This window comes from Macaca mulatta, chromosome 14, assembly GCF_049350105.2.
Source record: "Macaca mulatta isolate MMU2019108-1 chromosome 14, T2T-MMU8v2.0, whole genome shotgun sequence".
Taxonomy (NCBI): Eukaryota; Metazoa; Chordata; class Mammalia; order Primates; family Cercopithecidae; genus Macaca; species Macaca mulatta.
The window spans coordinates 7,826,878-7,850,056 of NC_133419.1; the positions used below are offsets into that span (position 1 = coordinate 7,826,878).

General features: G+C 52.2%; 3 protein-coding genes across 3 annotated transcripts in view; all 3 read left to right on the plus strand.

The window, feature by feature from the left end:
- The window catches only part of MRPL11 (mitochondrial ribosomal protein L11), a 248,991-nt gene that overhangs the window by 88,810 nt on the left and 137,002 nt on the right, over positions 1-23,179 (plus strand). The window lies entirely within an intron of this gene.
- Positions 110-2,891, plus strand: CCDC87 (coiled-coil domain containing 87). Its single transcript, XM_001109501.5, has one exon. The coding sequence runs from the start codon at positions 110-112 to the stop codon at positions 2,657-2,659; it is 2,550 nt and encodes an 849-aa protein (XP_001109501.3). The 3' UTR covers positions 2,660-2,891.
- Positions 17,847-23,168, plus strand: CTSF (cathepsin F). The gene is given in 14 exon segments (XM_015113633.3): positions 17,847-18,074; positions 18,266-18,364; positions 18,677-18,763; positions 18,765-18,914; positions 19,024-19,099; positions 19,943-20,056; positions 20,179-20,324; positions 20,413-20,509; positions 20,589-20,669; positions 21,331-21,450; positions 21,531-21,595; positions 21,689-21,779; positions 22,492-22,550; positions 22,631-23,168. Coding segments are annotated over 14 exon segments (1,473 nt in total). The 5' UTR covers positions 17,847-17,861; the 3' UTR covers positions 22,706-23,168.

Sequence of the window (23,179 nt, forward strand, 5' to 3'; positions counted from 1 at the left end):
TGCGCACGCAAGGCCCTGCCCTGTCAGCCGCTGGGTGGTGGCCGCGCAGGCGCACTCGGGCCCTCGGGCTCCTGGTTGCCTTAGTAACCACTCCGCTTTTTGTTAGCCGATGGTGGCAGCCGCAGGCCGTAAGATGGAGCCTCCGAAGCACGAGCCTGAGCTCCAGCGGTTTTACCACCGGTTGCTGCGTCCGCTGTCGCTCTTCCCCACTAGGGCGACGTCCCCAGAGCCTCAGAAGCGCCCCAAGCAGGAGGGCCGGATTCTACAGTCCTTCCCTCTCGCGAAGCTGACGGTGGCGTCTCTGTGCAGCCGGGTGGCCAAGCTGCTTTCCAGCAGTGGGATGGCAGCGCGAGTGCCTCCTGAGGCTCGACTACGTCTCATCAAGGTCATCCTGGACGAGCTGAAGTGCAATTGGCGGGAGCCGCCCGCCGAACTTAGTCTGAGCCACAAAAACAACCACAAGCTGCGGAAGCGGCTCGAGGCTTACGTGCTGCTGAGCAGTGAACAGCTCTTCTTGCGCTACTTGCACCTGTTGGTGACCATGTCGACCCCCAGAGGGGTCTTCACTGAATCAGCCACGCTCACCCGGTTGGCGGCCAGCCTTGCCAGGGACTGCACACTCTTCCTCACTAGTCCCGACGTCTACCGTGGCCTGCTCACCGACTTTCAGGCCCTGCTGAGGGCAGAGCAGGCCTCTGGAGGTGTGGACAAGCTGCGCCCTGTCTGCCCCGCTGGGACATTCAAGTTGTGCCCTATCCCCTGGCCTCACAGCACTGGCTTCGCCCAAGTGCAGTGCTCTAACCTCAACCTGAACTACCTCATCCAACTCAGCCGTCCACCAGAGTTTCTCAATGAGCCAGGAAAGATGGATCCAGTGAAGGAATTGAAGTCCATCCCTCGGTTGAAAAGGAAAAAGCCTCTCCACTGGCCACCCTCCATAGGAAAGAAGAGAGAAATCGACATCAGTTCCTCACAGATGGTGTCGCTGCGCAGCTATCCTGTGGCCCCCACCAGCAGGGCTTCCCCCTTGCCTTTCTACTCTGAGCTCCGGAGAGGCCAATCCATGCCCTCCCTGCGTGAGGGCTGGAGGCTGGCAGATGAGTTGGGCCTTCCTCCACTCCGATCTCGCCCCTTAACCCCGCTGGTCTTGGCTACAGAGAGCAAACCAGAGCTGACTGGGCACATCGTGGCTGAGGATCTGAAGCAGTTGATAAAGAAGATGAAGTTGGAGGGGACTCACTACCCACCACTGGACTCAGGCCTGCCTCCTCTCCTTGGGGTTGTGACCCGTCACCCAGCTGCAGGGCATCACCTGGAGGAGCTGGAGAAGATGTTGAGGAACCTCCAGGAGGAAGAAACCTCTGGGCAGTGGGACCCCCAGCCCCCCAAATCCTTTCCACTTCACCCACAACCAGTGACCATTACTTTGAAGCTTAGAAATGAGGTCGTGGTCCAGGCGGCTGCCGTACGGGTCTCTGATAGAAACTTCTTAGACTCTTTCCACATTGAGGGGGCCGGAGCCCTGTATAACCATCTGGCTGGTGAACTGGATCCCAAAGCCATTGAAAAAATGGATATTGATAACTTTGTTGGCAGTACTACCAGGGAGGTCTACAAGGAGTTGATGAGCCATGTCTCTTCTGACCACTTACATTTCGATCAAGGGCCCCTAGTTGAGCCTGCAGCAGATAAAGACTGGTCGACCTTCCTGTCCTCAGCCTTTCTACGTCAAGAAAAACAGTCTCAAATCATCAACCCTGAGCTGGTTGGACTTTACTCCCAGAGAGCAAACACTTTACAGTCCAATACTGAGATGATGCCCTCCCTCCCATCACCCCAAGCTACCAAAAGCTGGGAGAAGTGGTCAAACAAGGCCTCCTTGATGAACTCGTGGAAAACCACCTTGTCTGTGGATGACTACTTCAAGTACCTCACCAGCCATGAAACAGATTTCCTTCATGTCATCTTTCAAATGCATGAAGAAGAGGTTCCTGTGGAGATTGTGGCTCCTGTCAGAGAGTCCCTAGAGATTCAGCACCCTCCCCCATTGCTAGAAGATGAAGAACCAGACTTTGTGCCAGGAGAGTGGGATTGGAACACCGTGCTAGAGCACAGGCTAGGAGCTGGGAAGACCACCCACCTGGGAGAACCTCACAAAATCCTGAGCCTGCAGAAGCGTCTGGAACAACTGTGGTCTGTGCTTGAGGTCCCCGACAAGGACCAGGTGGACATGGTCATTAAATACAGTTCCAAAGCCCGCCTGAGACAGCTGCCTTCATTGGTGAATGCCTGGGAGCGAGCCCTGAAGCCCATCCGGCTGCGGGAGGCGTTGCTGGCGAGACTAGAGTGGTTTGAGGGACAAGCTTCCAACCCCAACCGCTTCTTCAAAAAGACCAACTTGAGCTCCAGTCACTTCCTGGAGGAGGATCAGATCCGAAGCCATCTCCACAGGAAGCTCAACTTAATGGAGTCTTCTTTGGCTTCTCTCCTGGAGGAGATTGAGTTAATCTTTGGCGAGCCAGTGATCTTCAAGGGGCGGCGCTACCTGGACAAGATGAAGAGTGACAAAGTGGAGATGCTCTATTGGCTGCAACAGCAGCGGCGGGTTCGCCACCTGGTCTCGGCCCTGAAGGATCCCCATCAGTCAGCCAGCCTATAGTAGCTCCTGGGAATACCCCTATTACGCCTTGACCAGGCCCAGTGCCCTCAAATGCCTCCCTCACCCCCAAATGGCCAGCAGCTCATCTAGACCTCTTTACTGCTTTGGAAGAAGAAATATTTGTCTATCTCTGGGAGCAGAGGGGGTTCAGGAACATTATGCTTCCAACTATGAAGGGATTGAGACTAAAACTATTGTTTTCTTAGTGAAATTCTCATAAAAGTATCCCCAAGCCTAGTAGTCCCATTATGTCAAGCCTTGCACAATACAATCCAAATCTCCTAGATCAAAAGAACTGAGACCTTGGAGTTCATTGTAGTGGGAAAGGTCAGACAGAGGCAAAGTTGATCTTTGGAACAACTCACTTTAGCATTCCTATCACACTACATTAAATTGTCACCTCTTTTAGTTCTCAAACACTATTAGGAAGACTAAAATTAATTAAATTTTTACCAATTAGATGCACATGGTACAAAATATACCAGGATGTGTACTGAAAAGTAAGCCTTCCCATACCCACCTCCAATATCTCAGTTTCCTGCCGTGGGGACAAGTGTTAACAATTTTTTAATTTTTTAAATTTTTTTTTTTTTTTTTTTTTGAGACAGAGTGTCACTCTGTTTCCCAGGCTGGAGTGCAGTGGTATGATCTTGGCTCACTGCAACCTCTGCCTCTCTGGTTCAAGCGATTCTCCTGCCTCAGCCTCCTGAGTAGCTGGGACTACAGCCACCTGCCACCACACCTGGCTCTTTTTTGTATTTTTAGTAGAGAGGGGGTTTCACCATGTTGGCCAGGCTGGTCTCAAACTCCTGAGCTCAGGCGATCCACCTGCTTCAGCCTCCCAAAGTGCTGGGATTACAGGAGTGAGCCACAGCACCTGGATCTTTTTTTTTTTTTTTTAATTTTAGAGATGGGGTCTTGCTCTGTTGCCCAAGCTGGAGTGCAGTGGCCTGATCATAGCTCACTGCAGCTTGAACTCTTGGGCTCAAGCAATCCTCCTACCTCAGCCTCCTGAGTAGCTGGGACTACAGCTGCTTACTACCGCACCTGGCTAATTTTTTGAGTTTCTTAAAAAATATGTAGATATTTTTGAGCTAGAGTCTTGCTCTGTTGCCCAGGCTGGAGTGCAACCTTGGGTGGGAGATTTCATTTCCTTTTCATTCATTCATTCATCCATCACATATTTGATGTACATTGTCTGTGGGTGTGGTACAGTGCTAGGCACTGAAGAAGAAGCAATCAGGAAATTAGGAGTAGATTCAGACAGAGCCAATAAACACATACAGTGGAAATAATGGGGGAAAGAGGCATGGGGAGGCCTGTGGATCACCCATGACCTGCACCCTCAGAGACATTCCCTTCCTCCCATGAGATTCTCGGCTAAGTATAGATTCTACCTGAGCCTACCCAAGCCCTGTGATCTGGGCTTTGTGTTTCTCACCTCATTATAGTTTTATCCTATACCTACAAGACATCATGATGCTCACTTTACAGGTGAGAAATGCTCAGAGAAGCAGGGTAATTTACTCAAAATCTCTTAGAGACCAGGTGCCTTTCTGTCATCCAGGCTGGAGTGCAGTGGTGCAATCATGACTCTCTCTAGCCTGGAACTCTTAAGCTCAAGCCATCCTCCCACTTTAGCCTCCCAAAGTGCTGAGATTACAGGTGTGAGCCGCCACATCTGGCCTGCTCAGGTCTTACAGTTAATAAGTGGTAGATCAAAATGTAAGACTTGTGCTTCTGTGGACACCATCAAGCAAGTGAAAGACACAGAATGGAAGAAAATATCTGTGATCATAAACCTGATAAGGAGATCATATCTAGAATATACAAATCTTAACAATTAAGAAAGGCAAATAACTCAATTTTTACATTGGTGAAGGATTTGAATAGACGTTTCTCCAAAGAAGATATGCAAATGGCCAATAAACACATAAAAAGATGCTCAATATCGTATTTACTAAAGGCATGCAAATCAAAACCACAGTAAGATACCACTGCACACACACTAGGATAGCAATAGTAATAATAAAAAGGACAACATGGAGGCCGGGTGCGGTGGCTCACGGCTGTAATCCCAGCCCTTTGGGAGGCTGAGGCTGGCAGATCACCTGAGGTCAGGAGTTTGAGACCAGCCTGGTCCACATGGTGAAACCCCGTCTCTACCAAAAATATACAAATTATCTGGGTCTGGTGGCGCATGCCTGTAGTCCCAGCTACTTAGAAGGCTAAGGCAGGAGGATCCCTTGAACCTGGGAGGCAGGGGTTGCAGTGAGCAGAGATCACACCACTGCACTCCAGCCTGGGCAACAGAGTGAGACTCCATCTCAAAAAAAGCAAAACAAAACAAAAAAACAAACAAAAAAATCATGCTGAATGAAAGAAGCCAGACACAAAAGATCACATACTGGATGATTCTATTTATATGAAATATCCAGAATAGGCAAATTCATCGAAATAAAAATTAGATTAATGGTTACTAGGGGCCGGGCAAGGTTGGGGGAAATGAGTGACCGCTAACGGGTATGGGGTTTATTCTAGGGGTGATGAAAATATTCTAAAATTGATTGTGGTGGCCAGGCACAGTGGCTCACGCCTATAATCCTACCACTTTGTGAGGCTGAGGTGAGCGAATCGCTTGAGCTCAGGAGTTGGAGACCAGCCTGGGCATGAGCCGGGAGATTTAGGGGGTCTTTGTGGTCATTAATGAGGTATGGGAGACCCCCTGCTGGGCGCAGTGATTGGGCTGCTCAGCACATAGCAGTTGCCCAATTTGCTTTCTCTTTTTCTTTCCCCCCAGGCCAATGGTCTAGTCTCTTAGCTGAGTTCATGTTTAAAAGGTGACAGCAATTAGGAGTCTACAGGACAGAAGACTTTAATGGTGGGGGCAAAGTGGGTCTGTGGGGCTCTATGAATAGGCAGTGAGCACAGGGCCATGGCAGAAGATGAGATGGAACCAATGTCAAAAAGGACCTCCTGGCGGGGCACGGTGGCTCACACTTGTAATCCCAGCACTTTGTGAGGCTGAGGCGAGTGGATCACCAGAGGTCAGGAGTTCAAGACCAGCCTGGATAACATGGCAAAACCCCATCTCTACTAAAAATACAAAAATTAGCTGGGCATGGTGGCGCACACCTGTAATCCCAGCTACTTGAGAGGCTGAGGCAAGAGAATTGCTTGAACCCAGGAGGCAGAGGTTGCCGTGAGCCGAGATGACACCACTGCACTTCAGCCTGGGTGACAGAGCAAGACTTTGTCTCAAAAAAAAAAGGACCTCCTGGTGTCTTGTTCTCCCTTCTCCCTATGGTAGCAGAAAGACACAGGCTTTGGAGTCACCCAATTTCTGCTATTTATTTATTTATGAGAGAGTTTTGCTCTTGTTGCCCAGGCTGGAATGCAATGGCGCGATATTGGCTCACTGCAACCTCTGCCTCCCAGGTTCAAGCGATTCTCCTGCCTCAACCTCCCAAGTAGCTGGGATTACAAGCATGTGCCACCACACCCGGCTAATTTTGTGCTTTTTTAGTAGAGACAGGGGTTTCTCCATGTTGATCAGGCTGGTCTGCAATTCCCGACTTCAGGTGATCTGCCCACCTCAGCCTCCCAAAGTGCTGGGATTACAGGTGTGAACCACCGCACCTGGTGAGATTTCTTTTTTAAAAGCTTTTTCTTGTTTGTTTCTGAGACAGAGTCGCACTCTGTCAGCCAGGCTGGCGTGCAGTGGCACAATCTCGGCGCACTGCAATCTCCACCTCCTGGGTTCAAGTGATTCTTGTGCTTCAGACCCCCCCAGTAGCTGGGATTACAGGCATGTCCCACCATGCCTGACTAATTTTTGTATTATTAGTAGAAATCGGGTTTCACCATGTTGCCCAGACTGGTCTTGAACTCCTAAGCTCAAGTAATCCATCCGCCTCCCAAGAGTGCTGGGATTGCTGGCATGGACCATTGCACCCAGCCCTTGAGATTTTTTTTAATTATTATTATTATTATTTTGAAACAGAGTCTCGCTCTGTCGCCCAGGCTGGAGTGCAGTGGCATGATCTCAGTTCACCGCAAGCTCCGCCTTCCGGGTTCACGCCATTCTCCTGCCTCAGCCTCACAAGCAGGTGGGACTACAGGCGCCTGCCACCACGCCGACTAATTTTTTGTATTTTTAGTAGAGACGGGGTTGGTCTCGATCTCCTCATCTTGTGATTCACCCGCCTCGGCCTCCCAGAGTGCTGGGATTACAGGCATGGGCCCCCTACACCTGGCCCAAACAGATTTCTTGCAGCTCTTGCATCACAGGCTTCCACACTTGTTCCCCACCCCCACCCCACAGATGGCGGTGTTAGTCCAGGCATGCGTCTAGTTTCATGTTTTAAATCAGTATACGTAAATCTGAACAAACCTCCAAATGACGATCTGCCAGCTGGTTAAGGCAGGGATTTAATTGTTAAGATGTCATACCCTCCTAGGTCTGCAGGCCTCAGACCACCTAAGATGAACTTTTTAAATGAAAAGATAATTCCTGAGAAGGATTTAGCACTGAGCCCAAAGCAAGCACTGGCTGAATATTATTATGATTGTTGTTGAATACTTCCTCTGAGTTATGCAAAGGTGAGGTGAGTTAGAGGTCATTCTGGGATTAGGGTGTAACGGGAAGCTTTTGGAAAGCTCTAAAGTGCTATAGCCTGAGATCTTGGCAAAGAAAGTAGTGAGGAGAGGATGTGAATCTATTTGTGTATGCGGCCCTGGGGCCTTTAGGGGTGGGGGTGGAGGTGGGGGAGAGTCAGTATCCTAATCTAACTCTTGACGTGATTCAGCAGAAAGATCTGGAGGTGGATCAGAGCTGCCCACGCAAGGCTGAGGGACAGCCCCTGAGATGAATTCAGTCCAGGAAAGAAGTCTGGTCTGAAAACAGGAGGCCCATGGCCGGGCACGGTGGCTCACAACTGTTTTTTTTTTTTTGGAGACGGAGTCTCGCTCTGTTGCCCAGGCTGGAGTGCAGTGGCCGGATCTCAGCTCACTGCAAGCTCCGCCTCCCGGGTTTACGCCATTCTCCTGCCTCAGCCTCCCGAGTAGCTGGGACTACAGGTGCCCGCCACCTCGCCCGGCTAGTTTTTTGTATTTTTTAGTAGAGACGGGGTTTCACCGTGTTAGCCAGGATGGTCTCGATCTCCTGACCTCGTGATCCGCCCGTCTCGGCCTCCCAAAGTGCTGGGATTACAGGCTTGAGCCACCGCGCCCGGCCAGCTCACAACTGTTAATCACAGCACTTTGGGAGGCTGAGGCCAGCGGATCACGAGGTCAGGAGATCAACACCATCCTGGCTAACACAGTGAAATACTGTCTCTACTAAAAACACAAAAAATTAGCCACACATGGTGGCATTCTCCTGTAGTCCCAGCTACTCGGGAGGCTGAGGCAGGAGAATCTCTTGAACCTGGGAGGCAGAGGTTGCAGTGAACCGAGATTGTGCCACTGCACTCCAGCCTGTGGCCCAGAATGTCCATTCTTCTATCCATTCGTATGCCCATCCATCCATCCATCCATCCATCCATTCTACAAATATTAGGGCAAACCAACTAAGGACTAAGTCATGCCATTTTTTCACCCTTGTTGACCTTACTCCCTCTTGGGAGCCCCAACCTTATCATACCTGATCAAATTCACCTTTATCTCATCTTAAGTAATATGATATTGTAATTTTTTTTTTTTTTGAGATGGAGTCTCGCTCTGTCGCCTAGGCTGGAGTGCAGTGGCATGATCTCAGCTCACTGCAACTTCTGTCTCCCGGCTTCAAGCAATTCTCCTGCCTCAGCCTCCCAAGTAGCCAGGATTACAGGTGCCCACCACCACGCCTAGCTAATTTTTTTTTTTTTTTTTTTTTTTTTTTTGAGACAGAGTCTCGCTCTGTCGCCCAGGCTGGAGTGCAGTGGCTGGATCTCAGCTCACTGCAAGCTCTGCCTCCCGGGTTTATGCCATTCTCCTGCCTCAGCCTCCCGAGTAGCTGGGACTACAGGCACCCGCCACCTTGCCCGGCTAGTTTTTTGTATTTTTTAGTAGAGATGGGGTTTCACCGTGTTAGCCAGGATGGTCTCGATCTCCTGACCTCGTGATCCGCCAGTCTCGGCCTCCCAAAGTGCTGGGATTGCAGGCTTGAGCCACCACGCCTGGCCAATTTTTTGTATTTTTTTTTTTTTTTTTTTGAGACGGAGTCTCGCTCTGTCGCCCAGGCTGGAGTGCAGTGGCCAGATCTCGGCTCACTGCAAGCTCCGCCTCCTGGGTTTACGCCATTCTCCTGCCTCAGCCTCCTGAGTAGCTGGGACTACAGGCGCCCGCCACCGCGCCCGGCTAATTTTTTGTATTTTTAGTAGAGACGGGGTTTCACCGTGGTCTCGATCTCCTGACCTTGTGATCCGCCCGCCTCGGCCTCCCAAAGTGCTGGGATTACAGGCGTGAGCCACCGCGCCCGGCAATTTTTTGTATTTTTAATAGAGACAGGGTTTCACTATGTTGGCCAGGCTGGTCTCAAACTCCTGACCTCATGATCCGCCTGCCTCGGCCTCCCGAAGTGCTGGGATTTCAGGCATGAGTCATCGCGCCTGGCAGTTGTTGTTGTTGTTTTTGAGTCAGAATTTTGCTCTGTTGTTTAGGCTGGAGTGGAGTGGCAGGATCTCCCCTCACTGCAACCTCTGCTTCCTGGGTTCAAGCAATTCTCCTGCCTCAGCCACCCCAGTAGTTGGGATTACAGATGTGCGCCACCATGCCTAGTTAATTTTTGTATTTTTCGTAGGGATAGGGTTTCACCATGTTGGCAGGCTGGTCTTGAACTCCTGACCTCAGGTGATCCACCTGCCTCGACCTCCCAAAGTGCTGGGATTACAGGCGTGAGCCACCGTGCCCGGATGGTTTCTGTTTAAGGAGGTCCCTCCAGCTGTGGCCTGCAGAGGAGCTTATTGGAGGCAGGAGTGGATTCAGTCAGGCAAGCAATGGTGAGGGCTTGGTCATGAGGAGCGGCTGCGGGAATGGGGAGAAGTGGACAGATTCCACGGCACTTGGAGATGGGCTAGACGTGCGGCATGAGGGCAAGGGAAGAATCAACGACACTTTCAGTTCTCTGGACTGAAGAGCTGGGAGAATAGTGGTGCCATATGCTGGGATGGGAGATTCCTGAGGACGGGTGAGGATGAAAACAATACGCAGCTCTGGTTAAGTTTGACATCCAGGCGTTGATGCTATGTAGGTGGTGTGAAGCCTAGGGCCCAGATCTCTCCATTTTAACATTTAGCCGCACGTAGGGGATGTAAATTAAGGCTGATTTTTATCCAGTGATGCCAGACTCCTTTCTGGCCCTGCCTCCCTGACTCACTGGTTGTGCTTCGGAGTGCAGCGGCTGCGTGGGAGGTGAGAACCCTGCAACTTCTTCCAGGGCTCTTGGAATGCACAGGACCGAGCCTCAACAGCGCCACCGTGTGTCGATAGTCATGACCGCCGTAGACCGCCGACTGCAGTTGCTCCGCCAGCACCCTAAGAAACCAGACCCCCTCACTCCCCTGCTCTTTCGGACGAATAAATCATTGTGGATTCTGGAACGCTTAGAGGTGGGAAGAAGGGGTGGCCTCAAAAGAAAGACGTAGGCCTCCGGGCGCGGTGGCTTACGCCTGTAATCCCATCACTTTGGGAGGCCGAGGCGGGCGAATCAGGAGGTCAAGAGATCGAGACCATCCTGGCTAACACGGTGAAACCCCGTCTCTACTAAAAAATACAAAAAATTAGCCAGGCGTGGTGGGGGACGCCTGTCGCCTCATCTACTGGGGAGGCTGAGGCAGGAGAATGGCGTGAACCCGGGAGGCGGAGCTTGCAGTGAGCCGAGATCCAGCCACTGCACTCCAGTCTGGGCGACAGAGCGAGACTCCGTCTTAAAAAAAAAAAAAAAAAAAAAAGACATAGGCCGGGCGTGCCTGTAATCCCAGCACTTTGGGAGACCGAGGCAGTTTGTCGCTTGAGTCCAGCAGTTGGAAACCTGCCTGGGCAACATGGCAAAACTCTCTACTAAAATAGTAATCATAAATAATAATAATAATAATATAATAGTGAAATCTTGGCCGGTCGCAGTGGCTCACGCCTGTAATCCCAGCATTTTGGGAAGTTGAGGCAGGTGGATCACTTGAGGTGGAGAGTTCCAGACCAGCCTGGTGAAACACTGTCTCTACTAAAAATACAAAAATTAGCCATGTGTGGTGATGCTGTGCACCTGTAATCCCAGCCACTAGGGAGTCTGAGGCAGGAGAATCACTTGAATTCCAGAGGGCTGCAGCAAGTGGAGATCGCACCTCTGCACTCCAGCCTGAGTGACAGAACAAGACTCCATCTCAAGAAAAAAAAAAAAAAAAAATCTACATTTCCATGCGCACAACCTTGGTCAGGATCACACTGAGATTTCAGAAGACATCTGAAATGGTCATTGTGAAGTGGGACTGTTCTCTTTTTTGTTTGTTTGCTTTTCTTCTTTCCTTCTTTTTTTTTTTTTTTTTCTTTTTTCAGATGGAATCTCATGTTGCCAGGCTGGTCTTGAACTCTTGGCCTCAAGTGATCCTCCCACTTTGGCCTCCCAAGCAGCTGTGATTACAGGTGTGAGCCTGGCCCTGGACCACTCTTAAATTCAGACTAATACAGGCATGTTAACTTCAGAGACATGATTTTGTGAATGGTGAATGACTCCTTGTAAAGATCTGAACTCATGTAAGGAAAATTCTTCCTTTGATTAACATTTAGCCACATTCCTGGAAAAGTCAGTATAAGCTAAAACTGTATATAATGTAATGTGTTTACATAACTGAGTTAGGGTTTTCAGCTCATAACTATAAACAGGTTTTCCACTCGTGTAAATAACTCGTAGGACATTAGAAAGTTGTGCAGGACATGGAATAATGATCTGTTTTGCAGGACTGTCCCAAATGCTGCAGGGTGTCCAGCATGCCTGGCTCATGTCTACTAAAGATCAGAAGAGTCCGATCAGGCCAGGTGCTCTTTCTATTTCTACAAAAAGGCTCCAAAAACAAAGTAACTTGCTCATGGTCACATAGTCAATTCGAAGAGGCAGAACCATAGTTAGAACCCAGGCTGGTCAATCTGACTCCAAAGGCTGTGATTTTACCCTCTTTTTAAATTTTTTATTTAATAGAGATGCAGATTTCTTTGTGTTGCCTAGGTTGGACTTGTGGGCTCAAGCAATCCTCCTGCCTCAGCCTCCCAAGTAGCTGGGACTAGAGGCACCCACCGCCATGCCTGGCAACTTTTTTTTCCTTTTTGAGACAAAGTCTTGCTCGGTCTCCCAGGCTGGAGTGCAGTGGCACAATCTTGGCCACTGCAACCTCTGCCTCCTGGGTTCAAGTGATTTTCCTGCCTCAGCTTTCTGAGTAGCTGGGGCTACAGGCGCATGCCACCACCCCTGGCTAATTTTTGTATTTTTAGTAGAGACAGGGTTTGCCATGTTGGCCAGGCTGGACTCGAACTCCTGACCTCAGGTGATCTGCCTGCCTCGGCCTCCCAAAGTGCTGGGATTACAGGCATGAGCCACAGTGCTTGGAGAGACCCTTTCTTTAAAAAGAAAAAAAAAAGCTGGGCGCGGTGGCTCACGCCTGTAATTCCAGCACTTTGGCAGGCCGAGGTGGGCGAATCACAAGGTCAGGAGATCAAGACCATCTTGGCTAATACGGTGAAACCCTGTTTCTACTAAAAAAATACAAAAAATTAGCCGCGCGTGGTGGCAGACACCTGTAGTCCCAGCTACTCAGGAGGCTGAGGCAGGAGAATGGAGTGAATTAGCGAGACTCCATTTAAAAAAAAAAAAAAAAAAGAGAAAGACAAAAATAAATTAAAAATAAACTTTACTCGAATGTAAGAGTCTCATGCTCTACCGACTGAGCTTGCTGGGCCCTCCACTCTCTTGTAAAAATTACGCCAGCCACCACGCCCGGCTAATTTTTGTATTTTTAGTAGAGACGGGGTTTCACCTTGTTAGCCAGGGTGGTCTCGATCTCCTGACCTTGTGATCCTCCTGCTTCAGCCTCCCAAAGTGCTGGGATTACAGGCGTGAGCCACCGCGCCCGGGCTGTTTTTTTTTTTTTTTTTTTTGAGATAGAGTTTCACTGTTGTTGCCCAGGCTGGAGTGCAATGGTACAGATTTGGCTCACTGCAACCTCCACCTCCAAGGTGCAAGCGATTCTCCTGCCTCAGCCTCCCAAGTAGCTGGGATTACAGGTGTCTACCACCACACCAGCTAATTTTTGTATTTTTAGTAGAGACGGGGTTTTGCAATGTTGGCCAGGCTGATCTTGAACTCCTGACCTCAAGTGATCCACTCACCTCGGCCTCCCAAAGTGCTGGCATTGCAGGTATGAGCCACCACTACAGCCTGCTGCAGACTTTTCAAACAGGTGTTCCTAAGCTTCCCCAGCATATTCTAAGCTCCTGATCTAGGCCTACTGAAGCAGATGTGCAGACTATGCATTGTCAACTACTCCCTGGTGACTGGGTGACTGATTTATTCAGTCCATTGGGTGTACTTGGAGAAACAGTGCCGTCTGTCCTCTGGCTTTCTTTTTTTTTTTTTTTTTTTTTTAGACGGAGTCTTGCTCTGTCGCCCAGGCTGGAGTGCAGTGGCCGGATCTCAGCTCACTGCAAGCTCCGCCTCCCGGGTTCAGGCCATTCTCCTGCCTCAGCCTCCCGAGTAGCTGGGACTACAGGCGCCAGCCACGTCGCCCGGCTACTTTTTTTGTATTTTTTTTTTTTTTTTTTTTTTTTTGAGACGGAGTCTCGCTCTGTCGCCCAGGCTGGAGTGCAGTGGCCGGATCTCAGCTCACTGCAAGCTCCGCCTCCTGGGTTCACGCCATTCTCCTGCCTCAGCCTCCCGAGTAGCTGGGACTACAGGCGCCCACCACCTCGCCCGGCTAGTTTTTTGTATTTTTTTAGTAGAGACGGGGTTTCACCGTGTTAGCCAGGATGGTCTCGATCTCCCGACCTCGTGATCCGCCCGTCTCGGCCTCCCAAAGTGCTGGGATTACAGGCTTGAGCCACCGCGCCCGGCCTGTCCTCTGGCTTTCAATGGCACGCTTCCATGCACTCAGGGGTCTGTAGAGGCCAGTTTGAGAAGCGAGTCTTTATAGGTCTTATAACTGGATATTCATCTAAGTTAGCCAGGTGCGCTGGCTCATGCCTGTAATCCCAGCACTTTGGAAGGCAAAGACGGGAGGATCACTTGAGGCCAGGAATTCGAGAACAGCCTAGCCAATATTGTGAAACTCCATCTCTACTAAAAATACAAAAATTAGCTGAGTATGGTGGCACATGCCTGTAATACCGGCTACTCGGGAGGCTGAGGCAGGAGAATCACTTAAACCTGGGAGGTGGAGACTACAGTGAGCTGAGATGGTGCCATTGGACTCCAGCCAGGGCAACAGAGTGAGAGCCTGTCTCAAAAAAAAAAAAAAAAAAAAAAGAACTGGATTCAAACTCTGCTTCCAGCATTCACCAATTTCTGGACAAATTACTGAATCTCCTTTTGCTTTTGTTTCCTCACATGCTTCACAACTATCTCACAGGGCTGTGTGGGGTTACATGAGCTGATAACACACATGCTGAGGACTCTGAGTGCCTCACAGGTAGTGAGTGCACATAAAACATTAGCCATTATTATTGCTGCTGTTAATATTTGTGTGTACTAGGTACTCTTCTGGGGAATGCCTGTGGTAGACAGGCGCTAAGACAGCCGCTGTGATTCCCACCGCCTAATATTCACACCCTGGTGTAATTCCCTCTCCTTAAGTGTGGGTGGGACTGTGACTTGCATCTAGCCAACAGGATAGAACAGAGGTGGTGGATCTATGTGATTACGTGGATGTGATTATGTTATATAAGATTGTGGGGCCAGGCGCGGTGGCTCATGCCTGTAATCCCAGCACTTTGGGAGATTGATGTGGGCGGATCACGAGGTCAGGAGTTTGAGACCAGCCTGGCCAGCATGGTGAAACCTCATCTCTACTAAAAATACAAAAAATTAGCCAGGCGTGGTGGAATGTGCCTATACTCCCAGCTACTTGGGAGGCTGAGGCAGGAGAATTGCTTGAACCCGGGAGGCGGAGGCTGCAGTTAGTGGAGATCACACCATTTTACTCCAGCCTGGGAGACAGAGCAAGACTCCATCTCGAAAAAAAAAAAAAAAAAGAGAGAAAAGATTGTGGTAGCCTCTCTCTCCCTTTCTGGCTTTCAGCAAGCAAGTGTCCTTGCTGGGGGGGCTCACGTGTCAAGGAACTGAGGGCAGCCTTGCTTGCAAGTGACTGAGGACCACAGTCTGATAGCCACAGGGGCTGAATGCTACACGTACTCTTTCCCCACCTGAACCTCAGAGGAGACTGCAGGCCTGGCCAGCTCTGAGTGCTGCCCTGCAGAGGACCCAAGTAAGCCGACTCGTGACCCACTGAGACAGATGTAAGAAATTTTTTTTTTTTTTTTTTTTAGGCAAGGTCTGGCTCTATCCGCCAGGCTGGAGTACAGTGGTTCGATCTCAATCTCAGCTCACTGCAAGCTCTGCCTCCTGGGCTTGAGCCATCCTCCTACCTCAGCCTCCTGAGTAGCTGGGGCCACAGGCACATACCACCACACCTGGCTAATTTTTGCATTTTTTGTAGAGATGGGGTTTCACTGTTGCCCAGGCTGGTCTTGAACTCATGAGCTCAAGCAATCCACCTACCTCGGCCTCCCAAAGTGCTGGGATTACAGGCATGAGCCATGGTGCCCGGCCATGCATTGTTTTAAGCCACTAATTTTGCGGGTAATAGGTAATAGTTTTTGTTGTTGTTGGTTTTTTTTTTTTTTTAACAGGATCTCACCCTATCTCTCAGGCTAGAGCTCAGCGGTGCAATCATGGCTCACGGTAGCCTCGACCTCACAGGCTCTAGTGATCCTCCTGCCTCAGCCCCCTGAGTAGCTCAGACTACAGGTGCATGCCATCACTTTTTGTATTTTTTGTACAGAGGGGGTTTTGCCATGTTGCCCAGGCTGGTCTCAAACTCCTGGGCTCAAGCGATACTCCCACCTTGGTCTCCCAAAGTACTGGGATTACGGGCGCGAGTCACTGCGCAGGCTTGTGGTAGTGTTTTACACAGGAGTAGTTAACTAATACACCACCACTCACCTCCTCCAGCTCTTTGCTCCTTCAAGCCTGCTCTCTTTCTCCTGAGTCATCATTATCTCTGTTCTGATTCCCAGCAACCACCAACCCATACCTGTGTGTGCTTTAGTGTCTGCATCTCAGCTTTTTGTTTTGTTTTGTTTTGTTTTTGAGATGAAGTTTCGCTCTTGTTGCCCAGGCTTGAGTGCAATGGTGTGATCTCGGCTCACTGCAACTTTCCCCTCTTGGGTTCAAGCAATTCTCCTGTCTCAGCCTCCTGAGTAGCTGGGATTCCAAGCAACCGCCACCACACCCAGCAATTTTTTTTTTTTTTTTTTTTTTTGAGACAGAGTCTCGCTCTGTCGCCCAAGGTTGAGTGCAGTGGCGCGATCTCACTGCAAGCTCCGCCTCCCGGGTTCATGCCATTCTCCTGCCTCAGCCTCCAGAGTAGCTGGGACTACAGGCACCCGCCACCACGCCCGGCTAATTTTTTGTATTTTTAGTAGAGACAGGGTTTCACCGTGTTAGCCAGGATGGTCTCGATCTCCTGACTTCGTGATCCACCTGCCCCAGCCTCCCAAAGTGCAGGGATTACAGGTGTGAGCTACCGCTCTGGGCCCACACCCAGAAAATGTTTATATTTTGAATAGAGATGGGGTTTCAGTATGTTGGTCAGGCTGGTGGGTCTCCATTTCTTTTTTTTTTTTGAGACGGAGTCTTGCTCTGCCGCCCAGGCTGGAGTACAGTAGGGTGATCTCCGCTCACTGCAAGCTCCGCCTCTCGGGTTCACGCCATTCTGCCTCAGTCTCCCGAGTAGCTGGGACTACAGGTGCCTGCCACCATGCCCGGCTAATTTTTTGTATTTTGTAGTAGAGACGGGGTTTCACCGTGTTAGCCAGGATGGTTTCCATCTCCTGACCTCGTGATCTGCCCGCCTCCGCCTCCCAAAGTGCTGGAATTACAGGCGTGAGCCACCGTGCCCGGCTAATTTTGTATTTTTAGTAGAGACAGGGTTTCACCCTGTTGGCCAGGCTGATCTCGAACTCCTGACCTCAAGTGATTCACCTACCTCAGCCTCCCAAAGTGCTGGGATTATGGGCGTGGACCACCACGCCCAGCTGTGTCTCCATCTTATTTATTTATTTATTTATGAGACGGAGTCTTGCTCTGTCGCTCAGGCTGGAGTGCAGTGGTGCGAACTTGGCTCACTGCAACCTCCGCCTCCTGGGTTCAAGTGATTCTCCCGCCTCAGCCTCCTGAGTAGCTGGGATTACAAGCGCCTGCCACCACACTCAGCTAATTTTTGTATTTTTAATAGAGATGGGGTTTAGTATGTTGGTCAGGCTGGTGGGTCTCCATCTTTTCTGTTTGTTTGTTTGTTTTTGAGACGGTGTCTCGCTCTGTTGGCCAGGTTGGAGAGCAGTGGCACCATCTAGGCTCACTGTAAGCTCCGCCTTCCGGCTTCACGCCATTCTCCTGCCTCAGCCTTCCGAGTAGCTGGGGACTACAGGTGCCCACCACCACGCCCAGCTAATTTTTGTGTTTTTAGTAGAGACGGGGTTTCACCACGTGTGCCAGGCTGGTCCCCAACTCCTGACCTCAGGTGATCCACCCCCTTGGCCTCTTAAAGTGCTGGGATTTACAGGCGTGAGTCACAGAGCCCGGCCACGCCATTTAATCTCTCCAAGCCTCGGTTCCTCCACTGTACGATGGGGATAGCACCTACTTCAGAGATTGCTACTCCGAATAAAAGGAGCTGGCATGTCATGTAACAAGCGTGACCTATAACACGCAAGTGATAGAGGTTACTGACTAGCTTTAGCCTCAGGCCAGCAGCCTTCTGCTCTCCCTGCCCCGCGCGCCCCACGTGCCTCCTGTAAACAAGAGAGCGCGCAGGCGCCCCAAGCCAGCGCCCATTGGTCGGCGCGCGGTCGCCCCGCGGGAGGGAGGACTCAGGCCCGGCTTGTAGCTGGCTCTGTACCCGGTCGGTCGGTGGCGCGTCTGTTGGGTCCGCGCGTCCGGGCAGCCGGCTTTGCCCTCGCCATGGCGCCCTGGCTGCAGCTGCTGTCGTTGCTGGGGCTGCTCCCGGGCGCAGTGGCCGCCCCCGCCCAGCCCCAAGCCGCCAGCTTTCAGGCCTGGGGACCGCCGTCCCCGGAGCTGCTGGCGCCCACCCGCTTCGCGCTGGACATGTTCAATCGCGGCCGGGCTGCGGGGACGCGGGCCGTGCTGGGCCTTGTGCGCGGCCGCGGCCGCCGGGTGAGAACGCGCCGGGGGCGGGGGCGCCGGGCCCGGGTCCAAGGGATAGGAACTTTGACCTAACCCTGGGATGGGGCCTGCCCGCTGGACGAACCGATCTCTGGTGGTGGGGAACAGGCAGCACCGCACGGGCGGGGCCGTGGGCGCCATGAAGGGCCGACCGTGCCCGCCTCACCTGCCCCTCTCTACAGGCGGGCCAGGGTTCGCTGTACTCCCTGGAGGCGACCCTGGAGGAGCCACCCTGCAACGACCCCACGGTGTGCCGGCTCCCCGCGTCCAAGAAAACCCTGGTGAGTGATGAGGCTCTTGGGATTCCCCGCCCCCTGGCTGAGTAAGGCAGCAGTTAGATTATGACGATTCCTAGGTCAAGACGCAGGAATCTGATGCAGCTGATGCCCCACCTCGAGCCACTTCCCAGGCCCCGAGGGCCAGAAACCAGGATGCTCTGAAGGGGAGGATGTCCCCGTGCAGCTGTCCACTGTGATGGGGTGATTGCCTTAGGGGTGGCCCTCATCTGAAGAGCCTCCAGCTCCATCTTGCCCAGATCTTGCTCCCCAGATCCAGATCCAGGCCCCCAGAGCAGCTTCTTCCTCTCCCTCCAGCTCTGCAGCTTCGAAGTTCTGGATGAACTTGGAAAACACGTGCTGCTGCGGAAGGACTGTGGCCCGGTGGACACCAAGGTTCCAGGTGCTGGGAGAGCCCAAGGCTGCTGGGGAGCCCAAGTCAGCCTTCACTCAGGGCTCAGCCATGATTTCTTCTCTGTCCCAACCCCATCCAGACAGCAGAAATGAGACTTTCAGCTCAGTCCTTTCCCTGTTGAATGAGGATCCCCTGCCCCAGGTGAGGATCCCGTAGCTTGGGGAGCCAGCCACTGCCTCATCGCCCTTCTCCTCCCTTCCCTCTGGAGTGGGTTTCCCTGGTTAGCCTAAAGACTGGTCTACCTATCCAGGACTTGCCTGTGAAGATGGCTTCAATCTTCAAGAACTTTGTCATTACGTATAACCGGACATATGAGTCAAAGGAAGGTGAGGACCCAGCCTTGGCTATACCTGTTTCTATCAGAACAGGACTTTCCCCCCAACTTGGCACCTTGGTGTGGGGGAGGAGAAAGACAAGAGGCAGTGCAGCTGTTCAAGGACCCCGTAATTCCTGAGTTCTCCCTAAGCCTTGCTAGACTGGGCAGCTACCCTGAGTACCTGGTCCCTTCTCCCACCTTATCTTCCTGCTCAGAAGCCATGGGTTTTGGCCGGGTGCGGTGGCTCATGTCTGTAATTGCAGTACTTTGGGAGGCTGAGGCGGGCAAATCACCTGAGGTCTGGAGTTCAAGACCAGCCTGGCCAACATGGTGAAACCCCATCTCTACCAAAAAAAAAAGTACAAAAATTAGCCGGGCGTGGTGGCGCATGCCTGTATACCAGCTACTCGGGAGGCTGAGGCAGGAAAATCGCTTAAACCCAGGAGGCGGAGGTTGCAGTGAGCCAAGATTGCGCCATTACACTCCAGCAGGGGTGACGAGTGAAAACTCGGTCTCAAAAAAAAAAAAGAAAGCCATGCGTCTCCATCACTCTGGGCAGGGTGGGATGGGGCAGAGGCCGGATTTTTTGTGCTGGAGAGTCCTTGACAACATGGCCTTTCCCCACCACCTCTTGTGGGTAGTGTCCTTAAGACCCCATTTACTGCTTTTGCACCTGGGAAGTCATCACTTCAGTTTGGCCCCAAAAGTTGATCAGACCTCCCACTCCATCACTTGCATGTCTGGCCCCCACCCCTACCTACTCTGCGGGGAAACCCCTGCCAGCTAGCCCCAGTTGCCCCTCCTTTTATCTGCCTGGGGTCAAGCCCCTCCTCTTCTGCTCTTTGGTCCTCAGAAGCCCGGTGGCGCCTGTCCGTCTTTGTCAATAACATGGTGCGAGCACAGAAGATCCAGGCCTTGGACCGTGGCACAGCTCAGTATGGAGTCACCAAGTTCAGTGATCTCACAGGTAGGGATAGTGGCCAGAGTCCTCATGGAGCCAGGAAGAGATAGGACCTTGCTTGCAAGGCCTCTGGCCAGGTCTGGCTTAGAACACTTTTCTCCCCATGCCCTGCCCACCTTTGCTTGCAGAGGAGGAGTTCCGTACCATCTACCTGAATCCCCTCCTGAGAGAAGAGCCTGGCAACAAGATGAAGCAAGCCAAGTCTGTGGGTGACCTCGCCCCACCTGAATGGGACTGGAGGAGTAAGGGGGCTGTCACAAAAGTCAAGGACCAGGTTGGACCCCTAGAAGTGAGGGTGGGACCTGGGCACTGCACTGGGGCTGGTGAAGGGATCCAGCTCTGACTCCACCCATCTCTTGTAGGGCATGTGTGGCTCCTGCTGGGCCTTCTCAGTCACAGGCAACGTGGAGGGCCAGTGGTTTCTGAACCAGGGGACCCTACTCTCCCTCTCTGAACAGGGTGAGCATCTCGCTCTACCCCTCTGTCCCCAGCCTAGCCCCTCAGGAGGGCTTCTTGGGACCAGCCTTCTGTCTCCTAGAGCTCTTGGACTGTGACAAGATGGACAAGGCCTGCATGGGCGGCTTGCCCTCCAACGCCTACTCGGCCATAAAGAATTTGGGTATGCATTAACGGGGTCAGGAGGGGCAACTGGAGCCACTTCTCCCTCTGCAAGAAGATACTTTATGATGGGGGGAGATGTGAGCGTGAGAGTCACACAGAGCTAAGTTGAAGTCTTAATGCTGACCCAGCCAGGTGTGGTGGCTCATGCATGTAATTCCAACACTTTGGGAGGCCAACGTGGGAAGATCACTTAAGACCAGAAGTTCAGGACCAGGTTGGGCAACATAGCATGACCCCATCTCTACAAAAAATTAAAGACATTAGCCAGGCATGGTGGCTTGCATCTATAGTCTCAGCTACTTGGGAGGCTGAGGCAGGAGGATTGCTTGAGCCCAGGAGGTTGAGGCTACAGTGAGGCATGTTTGTGCCACTGTACTCCAGCCTGGGTGAAAGACTGCTGGGACGAGCCCTTGGTGAGGAGTCAGAAGTTGGAGCTGAGTTCTGTCTCTGCCACTTTTCTTGCTGGGTGCTGGTCCCTCCTCCCCATCTCTCCCAGCCTCAGATGTGTCATTTCTAGAATGAAGACATTCCTCGGGGGATGGCCTGTGGCCTGGGGTGGACGAGGAATGTGAAACCTCATGTAGGGGGCTTAGTCCACTTCTGGCTGTGAATGGCAAATGGGAGCCCGCCCTTCTGTACTCACCCGCACCGTTCCCCAGGAGGGCTGGAGACAGAGGATGACTACAGCTACCGGGGCCACATGCAGGCCTGCAACTTCTCAGCAGAGAAGGCCAAGGTCTACATCAATGACTCCGTGGAGCTGAGCCAGAATGAGCAGAGTGAGTGAGGGGCGGGGTGAGGTGAGGCAAGGTGGGGCCAGGGCCTGGGTACCCACTGATGCCACCCTTTCCCATCTCAGAGCTGGCGGCCTGGCTGGCCAAGAAAGGCCCAATCTCCGTGGCCATCAATGCCTTTGGCATGCAGGTGAGGCCCTAGCCCCACTGCCCCTGTCCCATCTCTTGTTGACCTCCCCGACCTCATCTTGGAGTTGATCCCCTACTCCTTCTCCACCTCCAGTTTTACCGCCATGGGATCTCCCGCCCTCTCCGGCCCCTCTGCAGCCCTTGGCTCATCGACCATGCGGTGTTGCTTGTGGGCTATGGCAACCGTGAGTTCCGCTGCCTATCCTGCATCCAGCCAGGCCACAGGCATCTCAAGTCCTCTAGAGGGGAAATAGGGGGAATGCCTAGGAACCCTGTCCTTACCCGCTGCCTGGGCCATGGCCATGCGGGCATCATCTGTCCTGTCTGTGGAAGGGAAGCTGAGCTGTAGGAGGGTAAATTTTTTTTTTTTTTTTTTTTTTTTTTTTTTTTTTGAGACGGAGTCTCGCTCTGTCGCCCAGGCTGGAGTGCAGTGGCGCGATCTCAGCTCACTGTAAGCTCCGCCTCCCAGGTTTACGTCATTCTCCTGCCTCAGCCTCCCAAGTAGCTGGGACTACAGGCGCCCGCCACCTCGCCCGGCTAGTTTTTTGTATTTTTTAGTAGAGACGGGGTTTCACCGGGTTAGCCAAGATGGTCTCGATCTCCTGACCTCGTGATCCACCCGTCTCAGCCTCCCAAAGTGCTGGGATTACAGGCTTGAGCCACCGCGCCCGGCCAGGAGGGTAAATATTGATGACCTGCAAGAGACGGGTGGGTGGGTGCTTCCTCCCTGCCCCAGGGCTTCTCCCTGAGGCTGGTAGGTGGGCCCCTTGCTTTCTGTTCTTTTCCTAGTCCTCGTCATACAGTAGGCCCAGTGCAAGTATTTGAAGGTGCAAAGTGATTAAGGCTCTGCCTGGAGAATTAAGGGCCCTGATCCTTGTGCTCTGCACTGCACCCCAGGCTCTGACATTCCCTTCTGGGCCATCAAGAACAGCTGGGGCACTGACTGGGGTGAGAAGGTGAGTCTTGCCGGCTTGGCCTCTGGCCCCCCAGCTGCCATCCTACCCTGGTGCCCTCACCAGCTCCCCCTCTCCCCCAGGGTTACTACTACTTGCATCGCGGGTCTGGGGCCTGTGGTGTGAACACCATGGCCAGCTCGGCGGTGGTGGACTGAGGAGGGGCCCCCAGCTCAGGACCTGGTGCTGATCAGAGTGGCCGCTGCTGCAGCCTGACGTGTCCAGGCCCCTCCCCGGGAGGTACAGCTGGCAGAGGGACAGGCACTGGGTACCTCAGGGTGAGCAGAGGGCACTGGGCTGGGGCACAGCCCCTGCTTCCCTGCACCCCACTCCCACCCTGAAGTTCTGCACCTGCACCTTTGTTGAATTGTGGTAGCTTAGGAGGATCTTGGGGTGAAGGGTGGTATCTTGGCAGTTGAAGCTGGGGCAAGAACTCTGGGCTCGGGTAATGAGCAGGAAGAAAATGTTCTGATCTTAAGCCCAGCTCTGTCCTGCCTCCGCTTTCCTCTGTTTGATACTATACATTTTCTGGTTCCCTTGGATTTAGGGATCGTGTCCCTCTCCACGTCCAGGAAACTTGTAACCAACCTTTTCTAACAGCAATAAAGATGTGTCCTGGTCCCCAGTGTGGT

What these genes read in the sequence shown, in the direction of transcription:
- CCDC87 (XM_001109501.5), top strand. Translation starts at nt 110, where the DNA reads ATGGTGGCAGCCGCAGGCCGTAAGATGGAGCCTCCGAAGCACGAGCCT.